The 13,739-nt window shown below is 43.3% G+C and overlaps 1 protein-coding gene across 5 annotated transcripts in view; it reads left to right on the forward strand.

The window, feature by feature from the left end:
• Zfpm2 (zinc finger protein, FOG family member 2) overlaps positions 1-13,739 on the forward strand; it is a 407,643-nt gene that overhangs the window by 101,376 nt on the left and 292,528 nt on the right. For all 5 annotated transcript variants that reach the window (XM_087190836.1, XM_087190837.1, XM_087190838.1 and 2 more), the window contains one exon: positions 7,628-7,729. In XM_087190836.1, the coding sequence (XP_087046962.1) occupies positions 7,628-7,729 (102 nt within the window). The remainder of the gene's footprint in view (positions 1-7,627; positions 7,730-13,739) is intronic.

The following is a 13,739-nucleotide window of genomic DNA, read 5'->3' on the forward strand; positions in this document are numbered from 1 at the left end:
CGCTGCTTGCATGGCTGCTTTCAGACACGAGACACTGGTGTTTTGTGCTGAGAGTGACGGTCTCAGAATGCGGCACATCTTTAATTTCTGTGGGAGTGTTCACCTTTCAGTGAAAAGGTGTTTGTCTGCATTTTTGAAGTTATTTTTGCCTGGCAAGGAGAGCCAGCGCCTTCACCAGTTTCCCGACAATATCCGATGTGTATTTAAAGATGCTGCTTCTTGAGCTGCAAAGACCACATTCGCGTGCGCTCCTGGGTCATTTATGTGTGCATTATATGGTTCAATAACACCTCCATTTCCTCCTGGAGGGCTCTCCTGGATTCTGAAAAACAGACTAAGAAAAGTGGAAGAGCCCAAAAAATGCCTATGATATTTTTAAAGTGAACAACAAAAGAGTTTAATCTTGCAGTGGAAAACCATTAACTTGATAGCCATAGTTTTAGAAATATTATGGCTTTGTTCCTGCGTGACATTTATTCTGTTTCATCATCGTACGAATTGGTCTCTGGAAAGAGGTAGTAGGTATCCCATTAAATATGTTTGTGCTGTGCTGCACATACACTGAAATTTCTATTTAAAATATGTGAATGAGAAAGCCAGAGAGTAAACAGCTGGACAGCGAGCGGGCGCGGCCCTCCTCCCTCCTCTCTGGGCCTTTGTCTCCTGGCACCCTCCCTCTGCCGCCAGTAAAGCTTCCGAAGGGCGCTCAGTGCGAATGCGTGTTACCTTGGCGATTAGCTTTTCGTGCTGTTTTCCTAAGCTACTGCGTAGCACTGGTTTCCAGCGTAAGAGTCAGAAAGGGATAGAAGAGAACAGGATGATTGTCAATAACGTCAGTTGCATGCAAGGAAACAAGCTGAGATTGAGTCACATCAAAATAAAACTGTGTTTACAAATCGTCCTCAAGAATGAATATTTTGAAAGGAAACCAGCAAGTCTGAGCAGTGAAGAAAAAAGTGTATTTCTTAAAAATACTTAAGAGATTTCTTATTACATTATTTTCATCATTTCAGTTTTCATTAATAAAATGTTTAAAAATGAATTAGCTAAAAACATTACCATGAAAATGAGAATTAGTTTTCTCAGACACAGCTAGAGGATGAAGAGTACAAGAGTTGAACAATGTGACTTATTTTAGTTATGAAATAGAAATAACGTGCAGAAGGCAATTAATTAGCAAATGTAATGGTATTAGCGTGCGTTACGGTGAAAAAATGAAACCAAAATCTAATTTTCTAACTGGGCAGCGGGCAGCGGTTATTGATCACACGTCTGTATGTACTCGGCCTCTCTATGCCACGTGCGACGGGAAACCCTAAACTGATTCTCACGGGGACTGAATGCATGCACTTCCCTCTGTGGAGGCTGAGGGCCGGGCCGGGCCATGCGGGGCCCTCGGCTCTGGCGCACTGTTTCCGCAGTGTGGAGTGGGTGCCCTGTGACCCTGGGGAGAGCCCCTGCGCGGGGTGCTCAGGACTCTGGTCGGCCGGATCTGTGGCTCTGGCCAGCAGGAACATCGCCGTCCGTGGGACACGGGAGGCTCAGCCTCTGCCTGGAGTGCCGTGCTCAGGGTGCCATTGTCCCGTTCGGGTTTAGTGCACAACCGAGCTTGCGGACAGGACCTACGCCTTCTTCCTCTTTATGACGCCAGGACTTGGCTCAGCAGATACTAACACGAATATAAAATGCATTCTGGTGTATTTTCCTTATCCACGAGTGTCGTTTCTTGGGACTTTCTTGTATTTTCGTCATCTGTCTTTTCTTTTGCATTCTTTCTCTAAGAAAACATGATTGAATAATAGTTTTTAAGACTAAAGGCTTTAACTTTGAACTATTACCCCTTTTGGAGTTTACTTTTATTAATGTGATATATGTTACATATCCAGTTTCATAAGTAGCTTAAGCTGCGTGCAAAATGAATCTCTTTTGAGCTGTTAGTTATGTGCAGTTGCCTCTTTCTACAGTGCTTCTTTTTAGTATTGGGGGATCGAACTCAGGGCCTTGCGCTTTCGAGGCAGGCACCGTGCCACTGAGCTGCTTCACCGGCACTTTACAGTGCTTCTGTAAATACTCAGTGATGTTTGTTTTCACTAGTTCTACTTCTGTGTGCTGCATAAGGAACCAGATTAGAACGGATTGTTCAGTGTGTCAGGATCGCTGATGCCTAGTTTTGCCCCAGCTGTGGGTGCCCCTTAAATGTAAGGTCCGCAGTTCTGATTTGGCAGTTAAATAATAATACGAGGAACACGTTTTGTTATTTGAAATTACTAGTTCAGTCAAGCCCTTAATATGTTGAGTTATAGTATGTTCATTTTGAGTGATTTATTACATTTCTCCACAGCAAGTAGGCATTTGTAGGCGTTTGGCCATTTCCTTTTCTTAGTGGACACCGGATGAGGATCCTAATGGGTGGATTTGGCCAATACCGAGTGGGGCGAGGAAAGGCCCCACTTAGCCATCGTGCGGGCAGAGCCTTTCTCACACTGTTTCTCTTCAGCACCTGAGCCTTGGGCTGAGGGCAGCTCCTGCACCCTTGAGCTGTCCAGGTTCACTGCCAGTGTGAAGGTGCCGTTGCTTCCTCCGTAAAATCTCCATTCCAGTCATCTTCTTCATGTAGCAATCTTGGGCGGATGGATCCTGATTTTAATCTGAAAATTGTTTCTAATCATAAAGGTGCAGGACATTGCACCGACAGGTTTTGTTTTTGTCCAGGCTGGTGCCTCCAACGTTGAGGCGTTTCCTGGCTTGCTTCTCTGGGGAAGCTCTTGTGGGGCGGAGCCTGGCCTTAGTTGGGTCTGCGCTCAGCTGTCTGTGAGCCGCACTGTCCTGAGCTCCTGTCCACGTGCACGCCCTCCTTACCAGGTCGAAGATCGGAAGATCGCAAAGATCGCGCTGGACTTGACTCTGCCCGCCCTGGTCTGGGAGGCAGATGAGAGGATGAGCCATGCTGTTTCCTATCCTCGGGGCCTAACAGTGCCCAGAAAGTGCAGTGCTACAGAACAGTCCCTGTCATGTCTGTTCAGAGTAGGTTTTCGCGCTTTTTATTCAACTGAATCTTTTAACTTTTTCTGCAGTATATTTTTCCAAACACCCCTTTTATCACAATTTCTCTCATGTTATTATTTTTCCTTCCACACATACAATTTGTTGGATAAATATGACAGTAGATGAAACTATAGTCTCACAAACGCTGGCAGGAACTCTGAGACAGGACTCGGTGTGGTTTTGGAACCAGGGAGGGAAGACTGAGAGACCAGCCCTGACGGGTGTGCCCCTAGAAACCCGAAAATGCGTTGTGAGTGCGTTTGTGTCACAGGATCACAGCCCCGCTGAGCGCCCCCAGGGCTCCTCGGGACCTTCAGCAGGAAGATCTGTACCTAACGGGAATTACGTAGGTTCTTCATGGTCAGGCCCCATTCATGCTGCTCTTTGTTTTTGGTACCGGGGATCGAACTTGGGACCTTGTGCTTGTGAGGCAGGTGGCAGAACCACTGAGCTACATCCCCGGCCCATCTCTGACTTTTTATGCATCACGTCTCTTCACTCAGAATTAGTCACGAGCTACCTTAATTGTGTTTTTTTTATCAGTGGTTACTGCTCTTTGCGTGTTGGCTATCTCCTCAACTAGATTATAGAATCCTTAACGGAAAATGCATTTGTTAAAAATTTCATATTTCTTAGTATATCTTCAAAAATAAGCATCATAAATGTTAATGATTAATTGCATTTTGTCTGGGCACCATATTTCTAACACTTAAAATAGTAAAGTAAAATGCAGGAAGATTTATTCCTTTGTGTGAACAGAGGGATAATGTGGTTAATATTTTAATATAAAACCTAACCTCTCTAAGTGGTTCTGCTCAGAATTTTACTGTCTGCTCCCTGGGCCCTTGGATTGGTGATTTTTAACAGCATGGCCTCATGCTTGCTCGTGAGTGGGCTGCTCTGGGATTCTTATTGTTTGCGTATTCATGGTTCTCTCTTCAGCTGGAGAAGGGAGGGAAGTAAAACTTCTAACTTTAACAGGCTGCTGTTGGTGGTAGCTTTCATGATGGCCTCTGTGCTTGTCCTCTTCTTGAGGAAAGGAGACTCCATACAACTGCTTAATGAGTTGCTGCTGTGACCAGGGGAAGCCCTTATTCCTGAAGCCTGGCGAGATTTGGGAGAGGGGCTGAGCACTTGATATCAGACCCAGCTGTTCCCGTCAGCTTTCCATTACTGTGACAAAACCAGAGATAATCAGCTCAGAAAAGAGGGGTGCATTGTGGCTCACAGTTTAGGAGGACTCAGCCTGGTTGGCTGGCCTACTGCCGCGGGAGGCAGGTGTCGTGGTGGGAATGTGTGGCAGAGAAGCCCTCTCCTCCAGCCGAGTGAGCGTTGAGCGAGGGCCAGGTCCCAGCAGCCCCTTCAGGTGCCACCTCCAGTGACCTCGAAACCCTCGAGGGGTCCCCACCTCCTAAAGGCTGCCTCCCAACAGCGCCACGGGCCTGTGGGGGCCTCATTCCATTCAGAGCACCAGCATAGCTGTGGACCTTGGACTCGACACTGCCCCTGGCTGCTCATAACTTCCTGAACAGTAAATCGATCTGACTTGGGACAGATGCACTCTGAGTCCCCAGCGGAGCTCATGCCCCTGATTCAGGGTTCCCAGGAGATGAGGAAGGGCTTGAATGGGCTGGGTGCCCTTTAGAAGAGTGGGTTGCGTGCTCCGCTGGCCACTGTGGCCAGTTCCCCAGGTGCCCGCCCTGCGCCAGCCCCGGCGTGAGCGCCTCTCAGCCTGCAGTGAGCCAGGAGGTCCCCTTCTTAGTGCTGGATTGCACGTGTGCTTTGGCCTCCCGGAAACAGGGAGTGCTGGGAAGCTTAGTGTATCCCCCAGGACCATCCGCATCTCGGTGATGCTTGAGAAGACTGAGGAGCACACTGATCGATGTGTGACTAGGCAGTATGGAGTCAGTCAGGAGAAAGCTTTCAGCGTCCAATGTCCCTTTCATGTCAGCATTTAAGTCTTAGCACCATGACTTAAATACTCCCTTAGTCCTTGTCTGCTTTCCTTGCTTATCCAAGGCGATGAAAACAAAGGCTCAGTCTCAATAGACATAAAAGCTAGAATTTGATCACATTGTCTGTATTTTTATGCAGTCTGTTATTCTGATTACCTTCCATTTTGGCATGTGATATTGATTTTCCATGTATACCATGTGGTAAGTTTTTGTGTTTTAAACTTGCTGCTTTTTTAAACAAGGTGTTTAACTTAAAGTTTTAAAATAAGTTATAAAAAGAGAGTCCATTGAAAGAAAGTGCTGTTCAAAATATGGACATGGTGGTGACTGGCTTTGAATTGGAAAAGTAGATGGAGGCACTGGGGAGAACAGGACGTGTGAGTCGGGGTGGGAGAGTGGGTTTCTGTTCTCCTGCACTTTGCTCCTCTGCTCTTCTGCCATTGGCTGAACTCAGCCAGAAAGCAGAGGTCACAGGAGTCAGGCTCCATGGGCACAGAACAGGGCAGAGCAGGAGGCCTTGGGCCTGCAGGAAGGGGCAAATGGAAAAGATCTGGGAGATTTCAGATCCTCCACTCTCGCGAGCCTCCAGCTGTGCCAGCTGGCTCACTTTCCCGCCTTGGTTCAGTGCTTAGGTAAGCAGGGGTGACACACAAAGTGCTGGGTCCCTGGAGTCAGTGCAGATGCCAGGAGCCCCTGCACACCTGGCTCTGTCCCACATCTCTCAGTGGGGACGGCGGGCAGAGGTCATGAGGCAGGGATGGGTGGGCAGAGTCAGCTCAGGGTATCTGCGTTTCAGGGCGGCAGAGGCCGAGCCATCTCTGCAGGCTCCTCCCCTGACCTCCACGCTGGTTGGTCATGTGGCTGTGCTCCTCCAGTGACCTGCAAAGGAGAGGCAGGATGGAAACATTTCTCTGTGCCTCCCTGGGCTGGGCTCTTTGACCTTGTTCTGCAGGGTTCCGCGCCTCCAGGAGGGATCTGTTTTCTGCGTATGTCCTGCAGCGTCTACTGTGGCCCCTTCCATGCTGGGTGCTCTGCTCGTACAGCTCTTCTGTGGAGAGAGCTTCATTCACATTGCTTCTGGCCATTCTGAAGGGAGAAAGAACTCAGCTTCCCAAGGCTTTGGGTTCCAGGTGTAGGCTTCAGTGGCTTTATGACCCCGGACCTGTGCTCTTCTGTGAAAGAAACGGAATTCAGTGGTGCTGTCCTGGGGCTTCTGCACTCTCTCCTTACCTTTATTCCAGTTCTTAACATAACTTATTTTATAATGCTACACTTAGAAATGAATGTGAAATATATGTAGTTTAAGGCGCAAAACTGAGATCAACTTCAGATGAATGTCCTGTAGACTGATAGTGATTTCTTGGAAACTTTCTCTGAAGTTTCAAAAGTTCAGTGTTTTTCTTTTGTACAGTTACATAGAGATATAAACACCATTGGAGATGTAGATGGCTATGCGGGAACTGGTTGTTGCGTGTTCAGAGAGCCGGGTGGGCAGGCCGTTCATTCTGAGATGTGGGCACGATGAGCTTCAGGGTGCAGTTACCTGATCTGGCTGCGTGCATTTCTGGCTTCGCCCTTTGTGCTCTGTTGTCTACCGTTGATCACTGATTACAGCTTGGCATTATTTGACTCTGCACTATGCTAAAGTCAGGATTATGGTCTTTTTAGAATAGCACGTACTTTGTTACATTATCACTTAAAATGAAGGTTTTCATAGATTAGACTTTTACCTTTAAAACATGCTTGTGTTGTGAATGTATTTTCTCATTTACTGTAACTCCATTGCTGCTCAAAACACATTTTTTTTCTTATTTATGTGAGAGTGCAGGCGTGGGGCCTCACTTATCCAAGCTCAGGTGCAGCTTCCTGGCTTCTGCCTCGTGCATGCCAGTCACCGCTGTCCACCTGTGCCAGTCCTGTGAGGATGGTATTCTGACACCCTGTCCTGTCCTCCGAAGGAATAGCACCAGGTTTTAGGGAGACCAGAGCTGGGGAAAAACAGAGATCTTGAAAGTAACCTAAACTCACCACAAACAGAAACATGTCTCACCCTAAGTTATTTCATTGTTTTCTCATCTGTCTTCCCTGTATAAAATTATACTTTGCTGTACACCTCTAATCCCAGCACTCTGGAAGGCTGAGGCAGGAGGACTGCAGCCTGGGCATTTGAGCTGCTTAGCCAGACCTTGTCCCCCAGAAATTTAAAATGGGTTGTGAGACAGCTCGGTGCAAAGTCCCATGCGTTCTATCCCTAGTACTGAAAGAAAACAAAAGTATAATTTGGAAATAAATGAATTAAGTCTTTCTGTATGGGAAATACTATAAAACTTATATATTGCTCTTTGATTTTCTTCTTACATTTAGTAATAACTCCAAAGGAAAACTTATATGGAAATGCTCTTGGTGTTTACAGTGGTTAATTTTATTTATTTATTAATAACTGATGATTTTATTTCTGTTTAAGCCACAATAACTATTAAAATAATTAGTGATGGACATTCATCAGTATGACAGTGAATGTAAGAAATCTTTAGCTAGACATATGATGAGGGTTTCCCTCTACAAGGACCGGGTGTCAGACCCTTCCTAATGGTCACTTCCTTTTCCTCTGTGTTGGTGATTTTCAGGAGATGATGAAGGAATCCAGGAGGCGGCAGAGTCAGATGGGGACACGCAGCCCGAGAAGCCAGGGGCTCCGGGGCCGGAGACCGAGGACTGGGATGGCCCAGGTAGGACCGAGAATGCAGCATTGACCCATCTTTTGCTTTTATTGGGAAGCCACATGTTTCCCCCTTAAAAAATTGCAGGCTCTCAGCTCTGATTTAAAAATGTATGTATTTTTTGTTTCCTATTTACATCACTGTTTAATGACGGTACTTATCCATTTGTTAAATAAATGTAAAACCAAAGTTTCCACCTTTTTTTCTTTGATACTCATATAAAATTAGTTCTGTTTGCTTTTGTGCTTTGAACAGAGATTCTTTAAGCTATATTTAAATTGGGCAGTCTGAAAGCCTATGAATCAGTCAGAAACAATAATACTTGGAGAACTGTCTTTTTCAGTTTAGTCAAGTTGTAATTCATACATCGAACCTTAGTATATATTTAGAAGTTTAGGAATTATCAAAAGATGCCCTCTTTTGAGTCAGGGTTTTGGCAACATTTCAATTTTATGAATAAAGTTAAATTTGCATTTATAGAACCCGATATTTAATCATTGCTAGAAAAACAAACAAAAACACTGATCAAAAATGCTCCAAATCACCAATATAGTTTTATATAATACAGAATGTTTATAAGAACTCTGTGGGAAATAACCTATTATTTGTTACTAAGTAGCTTACTATTGATAGCGTATTTATGAATGGAAACCATTGTCATAAGGCTTAAAAATATGAGCGAGTTTTGAAATAGTTTTAGCCATAATTTCCGAAGCAGTAACATTTTTCATTAAGAAAGATCCCTGTATTTAAATCACACTTTCACCCTTGTATGACTGCAAATTGCCCTCTGCTGTGCATGAAGAAGAGAGGGGTGCAGTGGCAATTTTCTGAAACCAGCAGCTGGAAAATATAATGCAAACAAAAATGAAGATACAGTATATCTGATTATTATGATGTCATTTCTAATGTTATTCATGATACACACAAATGTTTGTGTTCTGTATGCTATAGCGGAATGCTATTCAATGTTTTGGGCCAAATTGTATTATACTTAAAATACTATAGTACCACATTTTAAGAGCTTGGAAGAAGATAGACTTCTGGTATTTTTACCTTATTGAATGATGCTTCTGATTTATCAATGTGGGGAAAATTCCCTTGATTAAAAAAATTAGAAACAGAGACTTTGGGAAAAAGTCTTAATTTAGATATGGTGGTAACTTAAAAGAGTGTGTGAATTATGTATTTCATGGATTTTGGTCATGGAATTAAATATGTATATGTTTAGAAGAGTTTGCACATTTAAAAGATTAGGTCAGATGGTCTTTTAGATAAGTCTGCTTGCAAAAAAGCTGCAGTCTGTAGTCCCTCCGTTGCGGGGAAAACTTGTGGCAAGGTTTTGCTTTGTGTCATCTGCTCCCACTTTCCAGACCCGGAGGAAGAAGGAAATTCTGGAATGGTGAATTACCAAACCAGTGCCGCCCTTTCAAGGAAGCGTCTCCAGAAATAAAGTTGAATTATTGGCTAAAATGAGGGAAAAAAAGGCAGAGTAAACAAGGCAAAGCATCACATCATGCTGGCATCAAGAGAAAGTTTTAGTTTTCCGTTCAATTCTGCTTGTGTCTCTGATTTAATATAATTTTTATTTCCTGAATTTGGTGCAAGTATTTGTACCTCATTCTGATGATGTGAGGGTTTGTCAAAACTTTGAAGGGAAAATGTCTAACTCTAACCAGGTACACTTGGAAGAAAATTCTCCATTTGTGATAAAATTATTAACACATTTTTCTCCTTAGGTAATCAGGAAAAAAAAAAAAAGAAAAAAGCAAAAGGTTTTATTATTTACCCTCCCTGAATTAATGAGTTTAACTCATAACAAAAGAATATTTCTTGAATATTTTATTACTTTTTAAAGTAGAATATTCATTCTTTTCCTTCACTCAAAAGATTCTGAGAGGGGCTGGGGATTTAGCTCAGAGGTTCCGCCGCCTGCCTCGAAAGCGCAAGGTCCTGAGTTCGATCCCCAGTACCAAAAAAAAAAGATTCTGGGAAAGTGTGGATGATACTTTCATACTTTTGTTGCTGCATGAGTAGTATTTGCTTCAGGATTGTTACCTGAATTTTTGTTACTCAAAAACACTATTGGCATTTTGTGGGTGTAGGAGAGCGATAGAAACTCCTGGCTTTTGGTGACAGTCCCCAGTGTGCGGAGAGTGAGCTCGGGTGCCAGGGCCTGTGTTTATGTTCCAGATCTGCGGATCCCTCCCTTGCTGGGAGATTGCAGCAAATTGCTGTATCTTATTTGTAAAATATAGAATGGTATATTACCAACTTTTAGAAAAATGAATCAAATCGTACACATAAAATCAAGTAATGATTACTATGGTTTTGGAGTTAATGTGTCTTGAGGAAGAAGTTAGTTATCACATATTTAACTTTATTTTAGTCAGAATAGATTATAAAGAACACTAAATTCATTGTTGTATTACCTTTATCACAGAACTTCACATAAAATGGATTTAAAAGGAAAAAAAATTCCTGCTCAGAGTTTTTAATGCCCAGTAGTCTACCTGATACTATAAAGGGTGAACTTTTGTACTACTAAACTTTTACTTTTTGGTTTAATCACAAATTGTTGGTTGAAGCATGAGGTCAGAGCCAGGTGTGATTTCAAGGCTTCCTGATTGCAAGGCCCTGATGTCCAGTACTGAGAGTCACTCAGAGACAGACAGTTTCTCTAAAAATAGAACAGAATCCAAAGATGAGGGAATTATCTAAAGAATTTCAAGCAGAGCTGACATCATTGAAGATGGATCAGGATTTATGTTATTTTTTAAGAGTTTGATTGAAGACGGCTTCACAGCAGTCCTTGATGGCTCATTTCAATAAAGAATCAACTCCTGTCTGAACTGTTCTATTTTTATCAAATGCAAGTTCCTCAGTGTAAAAAGCCTTTTCCCTTATTTGCTATTCAATGAAAAGGTGCATTAAGAAATCTTAATTGCCCACGCCATTGTTAACTCTTAATGATTAGGTAGAGCCTAAACAGTCTTTAGGTAAATGAGCTTCCATTTGTAAATATTTCTGTGGTAAAATTCCATAATGCCTGTCTGCAATTGTTATTTAAATCTTCTTTTGAATCTTGTACCCTTTCACAGGAGACAGAGACACACAGTAAGCCAGAAAGGTTCAAGCCAGTAGAAAAATCACTCCTTCCGTATTTCAGTTTTTCCATATCTAATTTTAAATTTTATTGTCAATTTTTCCTTTTATAACAATTTCCCGGACACTCCCTTGCCTAGAATCTAATTCCTAGAGTACTTACTGTTCAGTTCTGCCTTTTGATCTGGATTTGCCCAAGCTTTTCTTATGTCATTATCTTCCTTTTGAAGCAACTCTCTCTTGGTTATCACCGTCATAAGGTTCATGTTTTGTCAGCTTCACCAACCCTTCAGTTCATGAAAATTCTTATGCACTTAATTATTGAATGACTGTTTTATGTGTAGTTATAACTGTGGAAAGTTCTGCATCTCCTTCTACAAATGTGTTTCAGATTCTTGCTGTCCTGAAAAAAGAATTGGTCAAGACAAAGGAACAAGGTAGTGAGGCTTTGCATTTATTAAATATGTTATAGGTGGAAAAGAAGCATGCTGTGCAGAGTGGGTGAGGTCCAGTTGCAAGCAGGAAAACAAGTCCAGTCTGCAGAGTGGAGCTGCCACTGAACGCTGACAGTGACCAAGAGCCCAGTGGCGGCCATATTTTGTGTCCCCTCCTCCCCAGGCTGAGGGCGGATCTAGGCCGTCGTCCTAGCAGAAGCCTGCTTGATTGCTTGTGGGCAGAACTGAAGGTAGCACTCTCTGATTGGTCCCAGGTGCAGGGGCTGTGACCTTTTCTGTGCTTGTGGTGTGTCTCTGAGGTTGGCAGATCACGCTCACTTCCACAAGGTTTCGCCATATCCAGTTGCCTGCCTCCAGCCACATGCAGTCAGTCTCAGAGTCAGAGTCTGTTTGCTCAGCAGCATTTATAGCCTTAGGACTTGTGTCATGCTAAACAGCCAAGCCTCGGCTTCTTTACCTTTAAAATGGGAATATAATAACTTACTGGAAATCCTGTTATGCAGATAGAATTTGAAAGAGACGCTGGACAGTATCCAGCACAGGGCTTGGGAGAACAGGGCACTTTTCCACGTTGGTGGCTTCCCTGGCCCTAGGACCAACTCTTGGTAAAATGTATTCAGTCTGTCTTCTCACACTGAGCAATGGTTGGAATGTTGCTCTTACTCTGAAAATAGTGCTTACCAGGAACTCTTCAGAGCCATCTTCCTTGGAGGTATGGAGAGTTCCTTATGTACGTGGAGTTAGGTGAGGGGGAGTTCAGGTGAATAGACCCTCCTCACCGCTACAGAATAAGCTCCTTAGAGGTCATGCCTCATACCTCTCAGGGGCCCACTCTCTGGGTTCTATTGTGGAAACGGCTACTTCCTGTTCTTGGGAAAGTGAATAATTGGGTGTTTCTGGTGCAGTACTGAATGAATTTGTTCTTGCCCTTGGCCTAACAGCAGCTAGAGCTAGAGTTTCAATATGTGACCTAAAGGTGTGAAGAAGTACGTTTACCACAAATAATGTGTATCTGTGTGCACATCCACAAACAGACATTTTGAGCAGTTTCTTTGACATAAATTTATCAAGATAAGTATATACTGTCATTTGAATAGATTTTGTTATTTATATATTAAGGCTAGGTCATTTCAATAAAATTCAGTAGAAAAATCAAACCCCATATTGATGATTCGATTAATTAATGGAGTAGAATTAGGAGCCATTAAAATTATATATAGTGGAACATCAAAACTTGCAGCTATCTGATAGATGTGATCTGAATACCTGTCACAGGTAACTGCTGGGGGGGGGCAGCGAGTGGAGGAGATGGAAACATTTACTCTGTGTGTTTCCTGTGGCTTATTAGCTGTGTGACCTGAGCAGCTGTTGGTACTCTGAGCCCTTAGTGTCTATAAAATGGGCCGATGATAACTCCCTCATTAGTACGCTTTTACATGCAAGGTGTGGAGCTCAGAGCTTCACACATACTCAGTAGATCCTTCTCGATATTAGTTTTAGTATCTCTTTGGCAGTTGTGCCTTAGTAGCCATTGCAGTATCTTCCATACATATCCTCCTTGAACATAAGTACAGTGAATTAATTTTCCAAAACACTTTTATTATGTAAAACTCACCAGGAGATTGTGTTTACTGTGTTCTGCTCTACCTGATTTAAAGCCTGATCTGACCGATGCTTGTCAGGACCAGAGTCAGACACCCACTTGTTGCAGGAGGGCTGGGTGGGGTCTGAACCCCCTGGGGAGCCTCCCTCTTGCTGAGCACTGGGTGCAGGCAGCGGATTGGACTCTGCCTGCTTTGTGTTTTAAGTGAACTGGGAAGACAGGGTGTGTTTTGCATAAAGTGGAACGGAAGCCAGAAGACTTCTGTGACAGAGAAGCACACACTTAATGATACAGGTTTTTTTACCCCTCTTTACTAGTCCAAAGAAGGTTTGAAGATTACAGTGCTGATTTCGTTTCCTTTTTGATTGGGAAAATGTGGTAGATAGACGATCTGGGAAATGCCATTTGAAGTAAATTAACAGACACCTATGAAACATAGTTAAGCATAGATACAGTCTGACAGTAAGAAGAATATTGTGAGAAGCGGGGGAAATCATAGAACGACTGTGTATTACTCTGACAGTGAATTGGTATTATCTCTGCTATCAGATAATGCAGTTATCATTAATTTTCACATTTGCATTTCAGTCTTTGGAAGGAAATGACTCTTGCCGGATGAAGATAAGAGCTCTGTACCACTGTGATGAACCATCATTTTATCCCGGGCTTTGTGTCCTTTTGAAAATGAGGCTGGAGGAGTAGTTGTCTGTGTGCATGTGTGTGTACGTGCGTACGTGTGCGCATGTGTGTACGTGTGTGTGCATGTGTGTGTGCGCATGTGTGTGTACAAGGAGAGAAGGGGAAATATTATAACAAAGGGTCAAAAATTTCTCCAGACCTTTGAGCCCTTAATGAA

Source organism: Heterocephalus glaber, unplaced genomic scaffold (genome assembly GCF_053883595.1).
Source record: "Heterocephalus glaber isolate CG9 unplaced genomic scaffold, H.glaber_assembly_v1.0 deba00001556, whole genome shotgun sequence".
Lineage (NCBI taxonomy): Eukaryota > Metazoa > Chordata > Mammalia > Rodentia > Bathyergidae > Heterocephalus > Heterocephalus glaber.